At 35.6% G+C, this 20,056-nt stretch overlaps 1 protein-coding gene across 2 annotated transcripts in view; it reads left to right on the forward strand.

Moving 5' to 3' along the window:
* The window catches only part of LOC113005937 (protein singed), a 105,010-nt gene extending 88,091 nt beyond the window's left edge, over positions 1-16,919 (forward strand). Inside the window, exons 7-8 of one of the 2 annotated variants that reach the window (XM_039450137.1) lie at positions 2,491-2,961; positions 5,023-13,721. In XM_039450137.1, coding sequence (XP_039306071.1) covers positions 2,491-2,961; positions 5,023-5,123 — 572 coding nt within the window. In that variant the 3' untranslated portion in view covers positions 5,124-13,721. Of the gene's footprint in view, positions 1-2,490; positions 2,962-5,022; positions 13,722-15,212 lie in introns of those variants that run through there. The other variant, XM_039450136.1, reaches the window with a different exon arrangement.
* The last annotated feature ends 3,137 nt before the right edge of the window (positions 16,920-20,056 follow it).

The following is a 20,056-nucleotide window of genomic DNA, read 5'->3' on the forward strand; positions in this document are numbered from 1 at the left end:
AACCCACCTTTTCGGGAAGATACTTTAATTTCATTTTGCATCACTCGTTGTGTCATAAAAAAGGTATTGTTTTTGGTATAGTGGACAGAATAATTTTATTATCACATCCACAATTTCATCAAAAAAATTTCACTTTTATGATTAATATTTTACTTGACAATAACTATCCATTAAATTTTATCTTTGCCATGATTCATTTTAGATTAAAATACCTTTTTTATAAAAATGACACCGACGTGGCGGACGGAGTTGCAAAAAGGTATTTCATGATCCCTTATATCAAGTCGGTATTAGATAAATTTTAGTCTTTTCCTAATAAGTATGGACTGCAACGTAGCGTTTACAATCCCCTTCAAACTTAATTAATTTTTTAATAAATTTATAACCGCGGGAAAAGACCACATTGACCGATTATGGTGCAATGATGTAGTCTACAAAATTAATTGTAGAGATTGTGAGTCGTCTTATGTGAAACAGACAAAACGTCAACTTAAAACAAGAGTCACGAAACATAAATCGGATATCAGAAAATCCAGTTCTCCTCCCGTTATTACGAAACATTGCATCGAGAACAATCATGATTTTGATTGGGATAATGTAGAAATCTTAGATAAAGAACCATTCTTTAAAAAAGATCAATATCTGAAATGTTACACACAAAGAGACAACAAAAAGGACTCAACAAACAAAGTGATATCGAACTGCTTTCTGATGCGTATCTTCCTATTTTCAATCGTATTTCCTCTCCTTAACGTCCGATCCTTCCTCCCCCCCCTCCCCCTCCTTTTCCTACTCATATCGTTCTATTCGACAATGCTTTCACTTTATTCGTTTCACAACACTCTGTCGTATACATTCATACCTTTAAGATATAGTTTTCGGGACTCATAGGTATATTCTATACTATTCTTTTCATGTTATTTATTCCATTTTACAATTTTATTATTTGACTTGTACAGCTCTCTATTTATAACTTTTTATATTTTGACTTTACGTTAGTTTTTTCTTTCTTACAATTTTATTATTTTGACTTGTATAGCTCTTTATCTGTTATATTTATTATTTATTTTTATCTGTATTTATTTATTTATTTAATTTTTTTACATTTTGACATTGAATATTGTTGTCTTTTTTCTCCCTTTGTTGTATGGGCTTATTTAGACTCATGTTCGGAAAACAATGTCCCTGCGCTCGTTCCTCGGGGATACATTTCGAAATAAGACGCTTTGTGACACTTTTTGTTAAGCCGTTTCAATGTGGTACATTTGCGTAAGCTCATATATCGCAGATATATCCGGTAAGATCTTAATTTATTGATTTATGTTGCGCTAAGTCTATGATATAATTTGCTATTTAATTGTTTCGATTTTATAGATTCATTGTACTGAAGATGACTTGTTATTAAATGGTCGAAACGTTTACTCTATTTACATTTGTATTTATTTTGTATCGGTGCACAACACCCTGCACGGCCCTGAAGCTCTTCTTGTCTCATTTGAATTCTTATTTTAATATTCATTGTACTATACTGATTTGTTTTTAACGCTCTTTTGCGTGAATACGCGATTAGCGATACGTATGAGACAAATCCAGCGCGGAAAAATCGAACGCACAAACAGGTACGTATAACGTGCATATACATATAAGGAATTTGTTATTTTTCAAGAATGGTACATCAAAAAGACACTTTGTTATATATGGTTGGATTCATATATAAATAAACTTTAATTTTGTTATTAAAATATTTGAAAATTTTTAAAAACAAATGTGAAATGGTAAGGGAAATGTAAAAAATAATTAAAAAAAATTTTTTTAAATTATTATTGTAAAGTATTCTTTGAGCTATTCAACTTTTATTCAGAACATTTTTCTCTATCTCTTATAGTTTCGAAAGAAAAAAACCGATTCTTTTCAAAAAGATGTTTTACCCCCTAAAAGTGAGATTGGGTACGTATAAAAAAATACTTGTCCCTTGTTTTGATCTGTACTACAACGTATTAAACGCTTGCCAAAATTGAAGGAGAACACTTCCATAGTACATGGACAGGTGCGCGTTATATACCATGCGTTATGGGGTAGTTTTTAATTAGTTTTGAAAAATGAAAATGTCACATCATAACTTTATCATATACTGTTGAATTCGTAATAAAATAAGCTTTATTTTACTTATAAAAAAAATAAAAATTTTGAAGAAATAGGGAAGTGGTGGGGGAAAGTATAAAAAAATAAAAAATAAAAAAATTTTTTTCGCTGTTATAAAGTATTCTTCAAACTATTCGACTTTCATTTAGAACATTTTTCTTTTTCTTTTATAGTTTCGACGATATACGCTTTGAAAGAAAAAGTGAGTGTTAACTCTCAAATAAAACTTCAACTTAAGAGTTAACACTCAATGGAGTGTCATTTCGAACATTAATTGGATGTATTTTTCATGAGGGAAAGCTGAAACTTCATTAAAAATTAATTCTGATCGATGTTTCAATTAATTAGGCGTTGACGTGACAGCCAACCAGGATGAAATCTCCTGTCACGAGACATTCCAGTTAGAGTTCGACCGAGTGACGAAACGATGGTACGTGCGAACGATGCAGGACCGTTACTGGAGCCTGGAAGCTGGCGGCGGTATACAGGCGTCAGAGCACAAGCGCTCGTCGAATGCGCTTTTCGACTTGGTCTGGCAGTCAGATGACGGGACGGTCGCGCTGCGCGCCAACAATGGCAAGTTCTTGGCCACCAAGCGCTCTGGGCATCTTTACGCGAATGCCGATTTGTTGAACAGCAACGACTCTGATGCTGCCAAGTACTATTTCTACTTGATGAATCGGCCTGTGTTGGTGCTGCGATGTGAACAAGGTTTCGTTGGACCTAAGAGTGCGGCTAGTCCCAAGCTCGAGTGCAATAAGGCTATCTACGAGACGATACGCGTCGAGCGATGCGAGCGTGGCGTGGTCAGATTCAAAGGTGATTGTTTATTTATATAAAATTAACTTACAACTTAATTAGGAAAATAATATTCAGCAACGTCTACACATTTTTGCCATCTATTAGACGGATGACAAATTCCCTAGAGATAAAAGGACGGCGGTTTTGAGACTATAAAATCATTTTTTTACTTCTTCGTATATTTTGATGTGGAAATCTATTAAATGGTGTTAGAGGAACTAAAACAAATAAAAATCTGATAGGGCACAGTCTAGTGAATTGAGGGGTAAACCACTGACTCGTGTATACCAATGCCTACTAATGCCCAGTATGTTCCTAATAATGCTCTAGTAATGTCCAAGATATTATGGGCATTATTGTTGAATTTTTTATATAAAGTTCACTAAATATCCTAGTAATGCCATTAATGTCTTAGTAATGCTTACTAATTCCCAGTAATACATAATAATGTTTCATACATAATTCCTCAAGTAATGCCTCAAGTCTGTATACCACAATGATCTCAGCAGTTTATCCCTTGCGGTGAATACGTCAGATGTGCAAAACTTTCCAGTCCAACGAATTAAAAATGTTCGTCATCGCTTTTGCTGTGTATGGCCTGGCATCGTACAGCAATATAAGCGGCTTAGACTCATTGTCCACAAAGGTCGTTTACATTCAATTTCATCACTCTACCACTTAAGTTGATATTTATAACGTACAGCAGTGATCCGATTTAAACAACTCATAATATATTACATCTTTGAAATCTCACTAAATCCATAAAAGAAGTTTCTTCGTGAATATTCGATTTCGCGATCAAAATTGCTGCTTCATCAAAATTAACTCACAATTTTCGTTTTTTTTTATCATAATACACTCACTTTTTATCACCAGTAATTATTTTATGCAAAAAGTCTTTCCTTTTTTTTTTGTTTTGTGCAGAGCGAATAGTGAAGTAATAATGCGAAATGCAATTTCAAGTGCGACTTTACAACTTTATTCAGGAAAAAGGTTACGACTACACTGACTCAGATTCTCACTACAGCACAGATAGCTATACTAAACCTAGATCGCTAACCTGTGCCATTAGCACATGACAGTATTGAGGTAGGAAGGATTTCCAGTTTCAACCATGTTACCTACAACAAAATGCCCGCTTATAGTTATGAATGTAGGAGCAGGAACCTTAGAAAATATACCAAGCACACCGCTTGTGTTTGGTCTGTCCATATAGTCCTCAGCTTTAAAATGCGCACAGCAAATAAAGTAATTTTTGGTTGGTTGAAAACCTTCTCTTCCAATTGCGTTAATCCACATTTGCAATATTTCAGGCCGATTTAAGAAAATCTAAAACGTGTATGTAATGCTTATTTGAAATATAACTTTAGAATGTCATAAAACTCGTATGTTACAAACATATACATTCATTCTTTTTTTTCAATCGGCTCAACTGACAACAAATACGCACTAACATATGTGTCGGAGCCATTTTCTTGTTGGGTAAGATGGCCAGATCCGAAAATTCTGCCGGACATAGCTATTCAGTCGAACCTAGTAATCTAGGTTTAATATAAATATCTGTGCACTAGAGTGAAGAAAAAACTGAAGACGCGTTAGGAGAGATCACCGCATATAGTAGCGCAGAGTCAAGCCCGGGAGAATTTAAATTATGAAATGTCAATTGTCATCGCTCCTCCTCATTTCAAAATTTGTTTCACAATGTCAAATAATAGAAAAAAAATTTTTAAACTTCTAAAAAAAGTCAATCTCAACATTAATACGCAGGATACAAATTACAATTCCTCTTGGATTACAAAAAAAAATGAGCAAATTATGTTGATTCGAGTTGCTGATAAGAAGAAAATAAAAAAAATCATTCTACTAGTGAAAAACCCAGTTGTTTCCATAACTTTTGACGCAAATCTCTAGGCAATGCTTTAGTAAAATATCAGCAATCTAATCTTTTGTATTTATATAATTGACTTTGATTTTTTTCTCGACCCAGTCCCTGACAAAAATTATACTTTATATCGATGTTTAAGACGCTTGCGCTCCAACTTGTGTAGCAGTTTTTAGCATGCCTGATTGTCCTCGTAGATGAGGAGATAGCTCCAGGAAACTTCGTGGTCATTCAGCAATTACTGTACCCAGAGAAGTTCCGCAGCTGCAGTGACAAGGGATATATATTCGGCCTCTAGAAGAGAAAGCCACACAATCCTGCCTTCTTGTTCCCCACAGCACAGAATTGTCAAAGATCTGGACCAGATACCCTGATGTTGATTTCTGTAACGTGTGGGTTTTTATTAATGAACCAGGTGTTGTCTGTTACTCACTATCAGTCTTTATTCACCTTCGTCTCTACACAGCTCTGCTCGCTCGCCATCTTCCTTCTTCCTGCCCCTTCCTCTACCATACCTCAAGCCGCACTTCTATGAGCCTTCTATTACTACTACAACATCTTCCTTCTTTTACACAAACAATATTTTCAGCTTAATAACTAATATAATAACTAAGAATCTTCAATATTACAAACATAATCTTGCAGATGCGACGGTTTATTAACTATACGTCCTGATCTTGTTGTAATTTGTTTCGCTTTATCATTATCCCTACTTTCATTCACAATCTCACGCTCTCCTTCTTCCTCAACCTTAGACCCTTCCTCACCAGCTACCTGACTTTCTGTCTCCGACTCTCCTAAATAAACATTAGCCTGTGCTTCAAATTTGTTTCCTACCGATAATGCTTTTCTATTTCTGCTTATTATTTGCCCCTGTTTCGTTTTGATTTTGTATGATCTTGGATTCTCATGTAACGCAACTACAATTCCGCTTTTATGTGATAGCTGTCTGTTTTCATTATGAACCTTAACTACATCCCCCACTTTCAATTCCTTTAAATTCCTAGCAGTTCTGTCATAATATTGTTTTTGTCGTTCTTGTCGTTTCTTTAATACTTCCTTAAAGCTATCTCTTTCAATTTTTCTTTTATCTTCAAACGTGGGCAATATGCCTCGTACTTGTCGCCCATACAATAGTTCGGCCGGCGTAACACCATCACTATCAATTGGCGTATTTCTATAATGTAACAAAGCTAACTCTTTATCCTTTCCTTCTTTAAAAATTTTCATGAACACTTTTTTAATTGTTTGAATGTATCTTTCCGCCAATCCATTGGATTGGTGGTGCTTCGGCGTTACTTTGATGTGCTGAAAACTCCAATAGTTTGCAAATTTTTCAAATTTATAATTTGTAAATTGTGTTCCAGCATCTGAATAAAGAATTTTTGGTACTCCATGTCTTGACAAAATTCTTTTCATTGCTCCTATTGTAGATTCAGCCATCAAATCACTAAGTTCTTCAACTTCTACATATTTGCTAAACATATCTACCACAATTAAATATTGTTTTCCATGTAAAAAAAATATATCTGTAGCTAATATTTCCCACGGTTCATTTGGTAATTCCCTTTGAATCAATGGTTCCTTTGTGTTCGCACGCTGGTAACTTTTACAAATATCGCAATTATTAATTACATCTTCTATTTGCTTTGACATTCCCGGTCAAAATATACTTTTTCTCGCTAGCGCTTTACATTTCTCCATTCCTTGATGAGTATAATGCACTTTTTTAACCATCTCAGATCTAGAACATTGCGGTATTATTACACATGTATTTTTTAATACTAACCCTTTATTTTCACTTAACTCATCCTTAAACGAAAAGAACGGCTTAGCACCCTCACTGACATCTGACTTACTTTCAGGCCAGCCTTCTCGAATATATCTAATTGCTTCCTGCAACTGTGCATCTACTTTAGTCTTTTTTCTTATATCTTCTAATCTTATATCTGTAATATTAACACTCGTTTCTATCATTGCTACAAAAGCCTCAACTATTTTTTCATCTTCTAACGTTGTTTCTTTCAAATACATTCTACTCAAGTGATCCGCTATTATTATTTCTTTTCCTGCAATATGCTTTAGAACAAAATCAAAACTTTGTAATTTTATTCTTATTCTTTGTAATCTTATCAGACTCTTGTTCAATGGTTTTTTAAATATAGAGATCAACGGTTTATGATCTGTTTCCACTACAAATTTTTGCCCAAACAAATACTGACTAAATTTTTTACACCCGAATGCAATTGCTAAACATTCTTTTTCAATCTGACTATACATTTTTTCGGTTTCCGTCAACGCCCTTGACCCATACGCTATAGGTCTGTTGTTTTGAAAAATTACACATCCTAAACCCTCACTAGAGGCATCGACACTTAATGTAATTGATTTTGTCACATCAAAATATGCCAACACTGGTGGCTTACAAAGTTTTTGTTTTAAATTATCAAACGCTTGTTGCTGAGATTCACTCCAAGTGAATTGAACATCATTTTTTGTTAATTGTCTTAGACTTGACGTTATTTGCGCAAAATTTGGTATAAATTTAGCTACATAATTCACTGTTCTCAGAAAAGTCAGCAATTCTTTTTTATTTTCAGGTACTCTCATTTCTTTAATTGCTTTCACTTTGGTTTGATCCACTTCTACTCCTTCACCTGTTAAATCATGTCCTAAATATTTAACTCGCGTAACACCAAATTGACATTTTTTTTTATTAAATTTTACCCCATACTCTTGTGCGCGTTTCTTTACTTTTTCCGTTGTTAATTCTAATTCTTTTTTATTATTTGCAAATATCAATAGATCATCTATATAAATTGCTACATTCTCTATTCCATCAAAGATTTGACTAAATACTCGGTGAAACACTTCTGGACTTGAGCTCAGGCCATATGGTAATCTATTAAAATGATATCGCCCAAATGGAGTATTAAATGTTGTTAATTCACTGGAATCTTTAGTTAGCTCAACTTGCCAAAACGCTTTATTAGCATCTAGTGTCGTAAAACATTTTGCGCCCTTTAGCTTAGCTGCAATTTCTTCTACCGTTGGCAATTGTAAGTGTTCTCTTTTTATACATGAATTTAAGTACTGAGGATCTAAACAGACTCTAACGGTGCCATCTGATTTTCCAACCATTACCAGTGAGTTAACAAAATCTGTTGGCTTCTCTATTTTTGAAATTATCCCTTTTTTTCCATCTCTACTAGTTCTTTCTTTAATTTATTCATCAATTTAAATGGAACATGTCTACATGGCTCAATTTTCCCTACACTGCCTTCTTTCAATTCAATTTTATACTGAAAATCTTTAATTCTTCCTACCCCGTGAAAAACATCTTTATATTTATGTGTGAAATTATCGGTGTTCCTTTTGTCAATCACAGCTACACTTTCCTCCTCTGAACCTTCAACCCTTTTTATTAAATCAAATTCACAAGCAGTCTCTAGTCCTAATATTGGAGCTAATGTATCATTCGTAACTTGAAACTCTATACTTTTGATCTTATTATGAGTTTTGCACCTTAATTTTATTTTACCAAGTGTCTCAATTTTAGTTCCTGTATAATTTACTAACTTTAAATTAGATTTTTTTATCTGCTTTATACCCAATTTTCGACACACATTTTTTGAAATTACATTACATTTCGCGCCTGTGTCAATTTTAAATACTACTTTTTTATCATTATAGTCTACAAACTTCACTTGTTGTACCCATTCTTTTCTTGCATCTACCATGTCTACACTTATTACCTCAATCATATCCTCCTCATCGCTCTCCATTTCGCTCTTATTAGTGTCAACAAATTTTACCTCTTTCTCTTGTTTACACATTTTATAAAAATGTCCTATCTTGCCGCATTTCTTACATATTCTGCCGTACGCTGGACAGTTTCTATATTTGTGACTGTATCCACACCGCTGACATGTTTCTTGATCTTCTTGCACTCCTTCACGCGTTGACCTTTCCTCTCCTGCTTGTCGTTTCGCCTTCTCCTTAACCACCGATGTCGCTGCAAACGGTTGTCTCTGCTTCACCGATTTCTTCTTTACCACAGAGACCTCTGCTGTAGGTTCCATCTGCTTTACCTGCTGTTCTGCTAGTTCTGCCGTCTTGCATAACTGGATCGTTTTTGTCAGAGTTAAGTCCGATTCTCTAAGAAGCCTATCTTTCAGTCTTCTGTCACTTATGCCAGCAACTATTCTATCTCTTATCAACCGATCTCTGAGATCACCAAAGTTACAATCTACACTTAACTTTTTCAGTTCTGTTATATATGCATCATATGTTTCTCCAACTTGTTGATTCCTCGTAAAAAAAATGTGTGAGCACACACTTTCATTTTTTTACTGGCACAAAATACTCCTCAAACTTATTTATCACCACGCTGTAATTCTTTTGCTGTTCACTCGTCAAATTGAATGTGTTATATACATCCAGGCATGCCTCTCCTATTCTGTGTAACAAAATGGCCACTTGTACTTCTCCTGACATCTTATCTGTTCCCGAGGCTATACGATATATTTCAAATTTCTGCTTCCAACGTTTAAACCCTTCTGTCGTCAAATTTGACAAGTTTTCCGGGGGTTTTAATCCCGAGATCCGTGGAATACCCTCAGTGTCCGGCATGATGTCTTTTTCCTCCGCAATCGAGCAGATCCAGTATGTTGCCTATTTTTCCTTTCTTTAATTGTCTATTATATTTCTTGGCCGCAGCGCCATGTAACGTGTGGGTTTTTATTAATGAACCAGGTGTTGTCTGTTACTCACTATCAGTCTTTATTCACCTTCGTCTCTACACAGCTCTGCTCGCTCGCCATCTTCCTTCTTCCTGCCCCTTCCTCTACCATACCTCAAGCCGCACTTCTATGAGCCTTCTATTACTACTACAACAATTTCCGGTCATCTCCGCTGCCAAAATCTGCGTCTACGTAGCATGCCACAATTTGTTCTTGGTTTTTTCTGAAAATGAGACAAAATTTAGGTGTGCGTCTTATTCCACGCTCTTGGAGCTTGTTTGAGCCCATAAAGAGCTTTCTTTAGTCTGCAAGTTTTTCTTTGATGCTCGGGGAAATCGGGTGGAATGTCCACGTAAATTTTTTCTTCCACTTTGCCATGAAAAAATGCATTGTTGACATCCAGCTCTCGATACATTAGTTCCTCTTCGTTGAGTGCATCCCTTCACAAATCGAGCCTTGTAGCATTCAATGTCTCCATTAGCATCGTGCTTGATTCGGAAGACCCATTTGCTTGCAATTGACCGTTTTCCTGGAGGCAATTTAACAATTTCCCAGGTTTCATTTTCAGTTAATGATTTGATCTTCTCCTGAAATGCTTCTTCCCAGTTTTTTTGATTAGGTCAACCCTGAATTTTCTCATACGATTCTGGTACATCTTCAACAAAATAATTCTGCTTTGAGTGCCATGGGTACATAGTCATCCAGGTGTCGAGGTGCCAGTTTGTTTCTTAGACTTCTTCAAGAAAATTCTTCATAGTCTTGTCTTTTCAGTTAATCTGTCGATTCTTCTCTTAAATCCGAGATTTTTCCTTTTCCTTCGGAACCGCTGCTTTTTTCAGTCTTCTCGACAATTGTTTCTTCCACAGGGTTTTCCAAAGATTGTTCCTCGAGATTTATCTTATCTTGATCGTTGTTCAGCCAGTCTTCCGTACGTGATCCTTCGAAACAGAAATGTTTTTCATCAAAACTTACATCTCTTTCGAATATAATTTTTCTATTTTGTTTGGACACCACAATCCATATCCATTTGTACAATAGTCTACCATGTAGCATCGTTTTGAGCGTGAGTCAAATTTTCCTTTTACATTTTCGGCTGAAATCTTCAGAAATGCGATGCACCTAAAGATCCTCAATTTTTTTAAATTTGGCGGATGTCCAAACCAAAATGTTGCTAGCAATCCTCCTCCCAATGCTGATATTGGGCTTCTGTTGATCAGATACACGGCAGTTATTGCAGTTTCAGCCCAAACTTTTTCCCAACTTTGAATTTAAAATTATGCATATGGCTCGTTCGATGATTGTTCTGTTCATTCTCTCAGCTACACCGTTCTCTTGTAGTGTGTAGCGTATTGTAAACTCAAACTAAAAGCCTTTTTCTTCAAAATGTGACCTTATTTCATTCAAGATATACTCTCTTTCATTGTCGCAACGAAAACAACTAATTTTTGTATTGAAATGAGCCGTAGACATAGCTTCAAAGGCCCTGAAATACTTGAGTACCTGTGACTTCGCTTCGAGTGGATATGCTACGTAAAATGAGAGTAATCATCGATAAATGTAAACAGATATTTTTTACCATCAAATGAAGACGGTGTAATCGGACCAAACAAGTCACTGTGTACCAGCTGCAGGGGTCGTGTGGCGCGCCTAAGTTGTTAATCATTAGGCAACTTTACTTGCTTTTTTCGACGCATGTGTCGCAGATTTCTGGTGTCAATGTTGTGTCCTGATTAATTTCTACAGCCTCATCGCTGAGTTTCCTCAGATTTTTGTAGTTTAGATGTCCCATCTTCTCGTGTGAAATTCGTGCGTCATTTTTTTTCGACAAACATTCGCTTGACTCGATCTTCTTTTGAACTCAAGCTCGTACAATTTTTTCCTCTTTCCGCTATTGCCACAGTTGTTCCATTCTTCGTGATTGTCCCTCTTCCGTTGCTGAACTTGATTTCAAATCCGTTCATTTCCAACTTTCATACTAAAAGTAAATTATGACTGAGACCTGGTACCACGAGAACGCATTAAATCTTGATGGGAGTTTCTTTTCCTTCGATCATTGCATTGGCTTTTATTGGGTTGTTTGGAAAGTAATTTCCGTTTTTTTTTTTCCAATAGAGGGCAACTTCACACTTGAGCCGCATAATCATTATATATTTGGCATATAACAAGGCTTGCTTGTGAAAAAGATCGATTGATTCTACGCAGTAGTTTTTGTTTGGTGCCCTATCAAATATGGAAAGTAAAAAGCAACATTTTTGGCATATTGTATTTTTTTACTATCGAAAAGGTAAAAATGCTGTTCAAGCAAGAAAAAAATTATCCGATGTATATGGAGAAAATAGATACCCACCATATTCTCCAGATCTGGCACCTTTTGATTATTATTTGTTCCGGTCTCTACAAAATTTTTTAGACGGTAAAATTACTTCAAATGAGGAAGTCAAAAATCATCTGGATTAGTTTTTTGCTAGCAAAGAACAAAAATTTTATGAGCGTGAAATCATACTACTGCCAGAAAGATGGCAAAAAGTATTGGAAAATAGACAATATATAATTCAATAAAATATTTATTCACTATAAGAAAATCGTCTTTCATTTTTATAAAAAAAAAAACGAAATTACTTTCCAAACAACCTAATAAATTTCCGGCCATATCTGCTCTAAGTGTCATATTGGATTTAGTTACTTTGATAACCATTGGATGCTTCAAATTCCGTAGGTTTGTCAGCCCTTCGTCAGTACGAATCAAATGATCGGTTACTCTAGAATCCGGGTAGAAATTTAGACCATTTTCTTATCTGATAGTTGACGTCGTTGATGAAAAACAAATTCCGTTATTTCTTCGTTATTTGCAAGATTCGCTGTTGATTTCTTGTCTCTCAGATTTTTTTTCTTGGGCAATCGGATTTTTTGTGGCCGGTTTTTCCATACCCGTAGCAATCGTATGGAAATGTCATTTTATTGCTTGAAAATTTTCCAAGAAATTTTCTTCCCCTTCTGGCTGTCGATGAAAACGCCGTTGACGGATGCTACTCACTCCTTTTTCCTTGACCACCGAGTTCCTTTCGCTTCGATTTCTCGGCCAGCAACCTATTTTTGACAAATCCGATTGATAAGTCGTTAATTAATAACGTTTCTAGTGCCATTATTACTACACTGAATTTGCTCGGCATGGTGAGCATAAGATGACAAACAACGTCAGTCTCCTTGAGTGTGACGACAGTTTGTTGTAATTCGCGAATCGTCGCGATTTGTCGAACTTTAGAAAGTAATTTACAAGTATTTCAATTGCCGAATTGAATTTTATCTATAACAGGGCTTTACGAATAAGTAACTAGTTTACAATGTCTTTTCGTTCAAACATCGCACTCAGCGAATTCCAGAGATCAAACGTGTTTGCCTTATCCTTGGCATACTCTAAGTGACTATCCGCGATTCTCTATATTATTTAAGACTTGCATTTCCATCTTTATCAAATTTTCCAGCTGTTGCTGTTCCGCAGGTGTTAACTGCGTCGCTGCCGCCTCCACTATTTCGTTGTCTGGTTTTTGAGTGAATTCAAGCAAATCCTTTTCCTTCAACAACACCTCCATCCGGAATTTCCAATTGCTGAAATTATTCCCATCAAAAAGGGGAATCCTGTACTTCTTCTCGTCGGCCATTTTTTCCTTGTCGAGGATTCTGTGCGTTGCAACATGTTGACGAAGATTTCCGAAAGACCGATATTATTCCGACCACTCGAATTCTACCGATACTTCCAATTATTTCGCGCGTCCTGAGCCCATAACTTATTGTTTTGTGCAGAGCGGGTAGTGACTCTAACAGCACACTGACGTCCTGAGGACATCCTGAGGCTCTCACAAAGTACAATTGAGATAATCTCAGAACATTCTCAAACGTACTGCGATAGACGTAATATGTTCTGCGAATGATCGAATGTCCTATGTAAACAAATAAGGTAAAATGATATACCTAATATTTCCGAACGCAGCCCTGTAGAAATTCGGCCATGTCGGCCACGCGTTGATGCTGGCAATGCCGGAACCCGAACAATCGAAGAAGAAACCGGAACTAGGTAATTACATGTGAACATGGCATTGGTGTAGCGTTTTCGCGCCCGATGCGCGCAACCTGAGAATGTACGCGTGCAAAAAAAAGATGTACGCATCATTTCACTACATCTAGTACGCGACCTGAGAACAGAGCGCAAAAGAAAGGCGTATAGTATCATTTTAGTACGCTCAGCATGGCCTAAGGATAAACGCGTATGAAAAACAACGGGATGATACCGTAAGCGATTGTTGTCTGCTCACCCTGAGAAAGCGACTAATATCGATTCGCGAAGCAATCGATGTGTGCAACATGAGAAGATCGTTCCCTGTCAACGGTTGTTGTGGTCAATGTCTTGCTCTTTCTTACGAACTGTCACGTTCTTATATTGAAATTATCTTTTTAAAAGTCTGTCTTCTTATTTCGGGAGTGTGTTATTGTTACAGCGTGAGTGTGTGATAACGAGACGACCTTCCCGGTCGTAACGCAATGTTCTAGCAATGGCCTCCGTACGCTCCGAATGAGACGTATCAAAATGGGATGATACGCAGGATATTATGTGCTGTTAGAGAAAGTAATAACGCAAAATGCAATTTCAAGTGCGACTTTACAATTTTATTCAGGAAAAAGGTTATAACTACACTGATGCATTTTCACTAGAGTGAAGAAAAAAACTGAAGATCACAGAACGCGCTAGAAGAGATCACCACGTATGGTGGCGCAGAGTCAAGCCCGGGAGAATTTAAATTATGAAATGTCAAATGTCAACACTTTTGAACCTGGATAACAAAGAGCCGTATCGTAACGTCTCGTTTTAAACTGTAAACAGTAAGCACATGCGGAATCCAACAATGCTCTTTATGAATTTTACTAAATTTTTGCAACGAATAGAAAAGATTGGCTGGATAACTCTTATTCGGAAGTTTTGATTAAGTTTGTCACGAATTTTCGACTAACAGCTGCTTCAAATAATCGTTGCGAGCGTTGGTAAGTGGAGCGCGCCCTATGTTGGTACATACAGTCTCGAATATTGGTGGGAAAGTTTCCGTTTAAATAAGTACTTATCAGGAAATAGATTAAAAATATTTAAAACGGATAGAAATGAAAAATGTCAAGAATTTGATTTAATGACTACACAAATTCATTTTTTTCCAATTAAAGTTTAAGAATTCCTTGAATCCATTTTAATCCATAAAGAGATTGAAATTATGGACTACTATTTTTTTCAATCCAGAAAAATTATATGGGTCATATAATCCATAAAAAGAGACTGAAATAAAATGATTTTTTATTTTTTCAATCTAAAAAGAGTTTTCGCGGAGCATCCAATCCATTTTAATTAATGATTAAGATAACTTAATTGCTGTCTTTTAATACAAAATGTATTCTAATGAATTAAAATGGATTAAAAATTTGCAGTCCATTTACGTTTACTGGGTAAATTTAAATTAATGTTAAAGCCGAGAATTAATTTATATACCTAATATATTTTCCACGATTCTCATCATTTTAAGAATAAATTCTCTCCGTGTACTAAACGTATTATCTAAAAAAATGCATTTTTGTTCGGATTGATTTCATCCATCCGTTGATTACAGGTCAAAATGGGAAGTACTGGCACGCCGACAGCGAGGGCGTGACTGTGGACTCAGACATACCGTCCGATGGTTTCTATTTGGAGTTGCGCGAGCCATCACGGATCTGCATCAAGTGCGTGGACGGTCGGTATCTCATCGCGGGCAAGAACGGCGCGCTACGCCTAGGCGAGTCGGACTATGAGTCTGCCACAAAATGGGAGTTCTAATACAAAGGATGATAAAAATGTAACAAAAGGGCGAGATGTGTATGCTCCACTGCTTTCTTAGCTTCATATGGTCATAACTCGCAGTATCATGTCCTTCGAAATAAAATAATGGCAAAGAGACAGATCGCGCTGTTTCCTGCTGTGTACTTAATTAATTGAGCATACCGCGCCGTGTCGAAACAATATAGTTTACAGTATTCGACGTTCCAATATATACCTTTTTTTATCTTGATAAAGTTTTGTGAATTCGCAGATTCAAGACTGACAGTTTGTTCAGAATAATATAAAAGTCCGAGAGACGTCCAGAGGACCGGTTGTTATAACTACGGTCAATTTTATACGTAATGCACGCACGCAACACTTATACACACGCGCGTGCGCATGCACACTTTTATATCTTTATATATATTTATAAGTATATACAATTTGCCATGCTGCGAGCTCGATTTTATATCAAAGTTTTTTATATGTATTCTAATACAACACAAAATGTCAGTATATAGGCATCAATTAACATTAATATAACCCCGTCAGCCAAACGTAAACAGAGATTATACGGAGAGTCTGCTATCAATTTCTGTTGCTAGAAAGGCAATAGATTTCACACAGACTCTGCAATATCTGCGGTGTTAGCAAACTGCTGTCAGAAATAGGACAGAAACTGTTGGCATTTAATTTCAACAGAAATTGAGCAAATAGTGTTGACAGGACCGTTGTCAGATTGGCGGTAGAAATCAAGCATAACCTGCGCAACACAATCTGACGGCAGACTGGCAGAAATTGAGCACCGCATGCTGACAAGACTTGGCCTCAGATTGGTGGCAAAAAACAAGCAGGATCTACGCGACAATCTGATAGCAGACTGGCAGCACCACGTAAACACGGTGTGCTGCCAGCATCTAATGTCAGATAGGCGACAGAATTAGAGCAAGATCTGTACAACACAATCTGACGGCAGATTGTTTGCAGATTGTTAGCACAAATCGAGCACTCCGTGCTAATATGATTTGACGTCACGCTGGCAGCAGAAATCAAGCAAACCGTGCTGTTTTGCATATTTTTAAATTGTGACGTAACTCTTCATGAACTTATTAAGAGCTTGTTTAGGTAAACTTGCATAATTGCATGCATAAATAACATATGCATAAAGAAAGTGATTGATCCATTTTCTTATGCATTTGCTTACCCAGCAAACATTGTACGCAAAAGGATATCAAATTGGTACCAAATTCCAGCGGAATTTTATCGGTATCCTACTGTGTCCGCAGGGTTAGGATGCTTAATGTAAACCAAATCTAACGAACATATCTGAAGTCAAATTGAAACTAATACCAGAACTAATTTGATAATAATAATGTGATGACAAAATGACATCAAACACAAATCAAATCTGTTATCAAATGTGTTGACAAAATAATGCCAAATACAAACCAAATCTGTTTTTAAACATGCTGACAGGATGAAACCAAATACAGATCAAATCTAGTGTTTCCAAGACCAACAAAAAAAATTCATTTTTTTTTTAAACAGATTTTATTATTCTTATAGCTTAATCTGTATCCACTGTTTCACATATAACATTTTAATTCACTTATTACAATTACGCATTATTTTATAAATTTTTGAAATCGCATGTTGGCGACGGCGGGATTCGAACCTAAGATTTCGGAATAACAATCTAACACGCTAACACTGAGCTAATCGTACACATGTGATATCGTTAACAAAAAGTTATATTTGAAGTAAAACTGAATTGAAACTTGCGTTTTGAATATCGCGCGAACACTATCACTAACCCTATGATTATTTAGCCTTAGATATTTTTAACATAAACTATATAGTATAAATAATTAAAATCTTTTCCTGCTCATGGCCAGATCAGTCAAAAAATAACAATTAGAAGTAGTATCGAAGCATAATAAAACATTATTGACGTAAAGAGCACGTTGCAAAAGTCAATTTTACAATTAATTGTTATAAACAAATTGTTAAAAATGACTGTAAAGGAAAACTGATTGCACCAATCGATTCACCGGGAAAAATTACTAAAGAAACATATATTTTTAATTGTTATAGTTGTTATAATTATTATAAACAAATTAGTTGCATAATTATTTTGACAAAAAGATAATGGTCGAATTTCGTAAAGAGAGCATGATTTACGTAATGTAACATTTTATCCTTGTTTAACTTTTGGTGATCAACAAGGATTATGTCATGCGCATTATGCGCTTTACGGAACTCAACTAATGTTGCATTCTTGTGTGATAAATGCTGACATTTTCGTAATAGCAAGCTTGCTTACTATCTGCCATCAATTTGTCAATCATACAAACAGATCTGTCTGCTATCAACTTCCAATCTGTCGTGTATTTTGGAATAATATTGCATTCTTGCGTGAAAATTGCTAACATTTGTGCAATAGCAAACTTGTTTAATATTTGTTATAAACTTGTCGTCAAAACTTTCAACAGATTTACTTGCTTTTCAACGCCACTTTGTCATATACTCTGCTAACAAGATGGTAGTATATTTGCTATAAATCTGCTAACAGTACCGGAAATACCAATGTATATGCGGACCAAAATCTGTTACCAACCTTTGCAGTTGCAGAAATGGTTATAGGGGTAATTAGTGAACCAATCATTTTCTTTATGCATATGTTCTGTCTGTTTCTGTTTGCATTCTATACGCCGCAATTTCTGTCTGCACTTGTCCGCGATTACGTACAGGAATCCTATCAGTATCTATCCGCATTGTATTCGTCGAGATTTCTATCTGCATCTACCTGAATATATAAATAATTAAAATCCGTTCCTGGCTGTGGTCTAACTAACAAAAATAGTCAAAAAAATTGGAATTGGAAATAAGAATAAAGCATGAAAAAACATTATTGATGTAAAAGAAAATTTTTCAAAACTCAATTTTGCAACCAATTGATATAAATTATTAAAAATTTACTGTAAAAGAAAACTAATTGCGCCAATTGATTCTACGGTAAAAATTACTAAAGAAACGTTGCAAAAATAAATTTTGCAACTAATTTGTTTATAACAATTAGGAAAGTGTTGTATGTTTCTTGAGTCATTTTTCCCGTAGAATCGATTGGAGTAATCAGTTTTCCTCTACAATCAATTTTTAGTAATTTGTTTATAACAATTAGTTGCAAAATTGATTTTTGCAAGCGTGCTTTTTACATCAATAATGTTTTTTCATATTCTGATAGTATTTCCAATTGTTTTTTTGACTATATTAGTCTGAGCAGGAACAGGTTTCAATTATTTATATAATTTATTTTAAGGCTCCTGACTCCTCAGCCGAGAACTCCGCGTTGACGATAGCGACATTTCGTCGCGGACAAAATTAGAACTAATACACGTGAAACGTGACAGATTGACGATGAAATGTTATCGTGCGTGTCATTTTGTTATTATGTGTTTCATTGTAAAAACATGACTTGTCTCGTATTTACCAAATTCGTAAAACTGGACCGCGAGTAAAGTTTCTTTGAATTTTATACATAAAAGTACATTTTTCACTCCTTTTAATAGCTATCCGTGTGTTTTCCTGTCTGAATAGACGTCACTTTACGTGCTTTTTACGACTATTTACTGACTGCTAGGCGAAAAAAGGATAGTCGAGACCGATATTTAAAAGTGTTTTAAAGCCATCTGATTAGTCTGTTTTATCCAAATTGGCATTATTTAGAAATGGCACGTCGGACAAAATTATGTGTCCATGTGTTTTCCTGTTTCAATTGCTTCACTTTACATGCTTTTTACAATTATTTACTGATTGTTAGGCGGAAAAAGGATAGTCGTGACCAATATTTAGAAGTGTTTTAAAGTCATCTGCTTAGTTTGTTTTATCCAAATTGGCTTTATTTACAAATGGCATGTCGGACAAAATTACGTGTCATTTCACGCAATTTCTCGCTTCTGACGTCACGACTTCAATATGGCCGCGGCGAGTACTCAGGAGCCTTAAGGCTAAATAATTAAAGGGCTAGTGAGAATGTTCACGCGATACTCAATACGTAAGTTTCTTTCTGTTCAAATTAGCTTTACTTTAAATATAACTTTTTATTAACAATATCACAAGTGTACGATTAGCTCAGTATTAGCATATTAGGTTATTATCCCGAAATCTTAGGTTCGAATCCCGCCGGCGCCAATGCGTTTTCAAAAATTGTAGAGTAATGCGTAATCGTAATTAGTAAAATAGAATATATGCAAATTAGATTAACCTATAATAAAAATAAAAATAAAATCTGCAAAAAAACTAAAAAAAGATTTTTTTATAATAAAAATTTTTGAATAAAGATATTTAATTTCTGCTGCCAGCATGACGTCAGATCTTCTCAGCACGGGATGGTCGATTTGTGCTAGCAGTCTGTCGTCAAATTGTATTGCGCATGTCATGTTCAAATTCTGCCGCCTATCTGGCATCATGTGCTGACAGCACGGCGTGCTCGCCTTGGTGGTCATTTCACTGACATAGGATATCAACAGGTTCTGTCAACAGATCATAAGCAGAATTTGACATCAGTTGAGTTTAGTTTGCCAACACGTCTTGATCGAATCTGCTGCCAGCCTGCCGACACAGTGCTAATATTTTATTGACTGGGTAATATTTTAA

This window comes from Solenopsis invicta, chromosome 5, assembly GCF_016802725.1.
Source record: "Solenopsis invicta isolate M01_SB chromosome 5, UNIL_Sinv_3.0, whole genome shotgun sequence".
Lineage (NCBI taxonomy): Eukaryota > Metazoa > Arthropoda > Insecta > Hymenoptera > Formicidae > Solenopsis > Solenopsis invicta.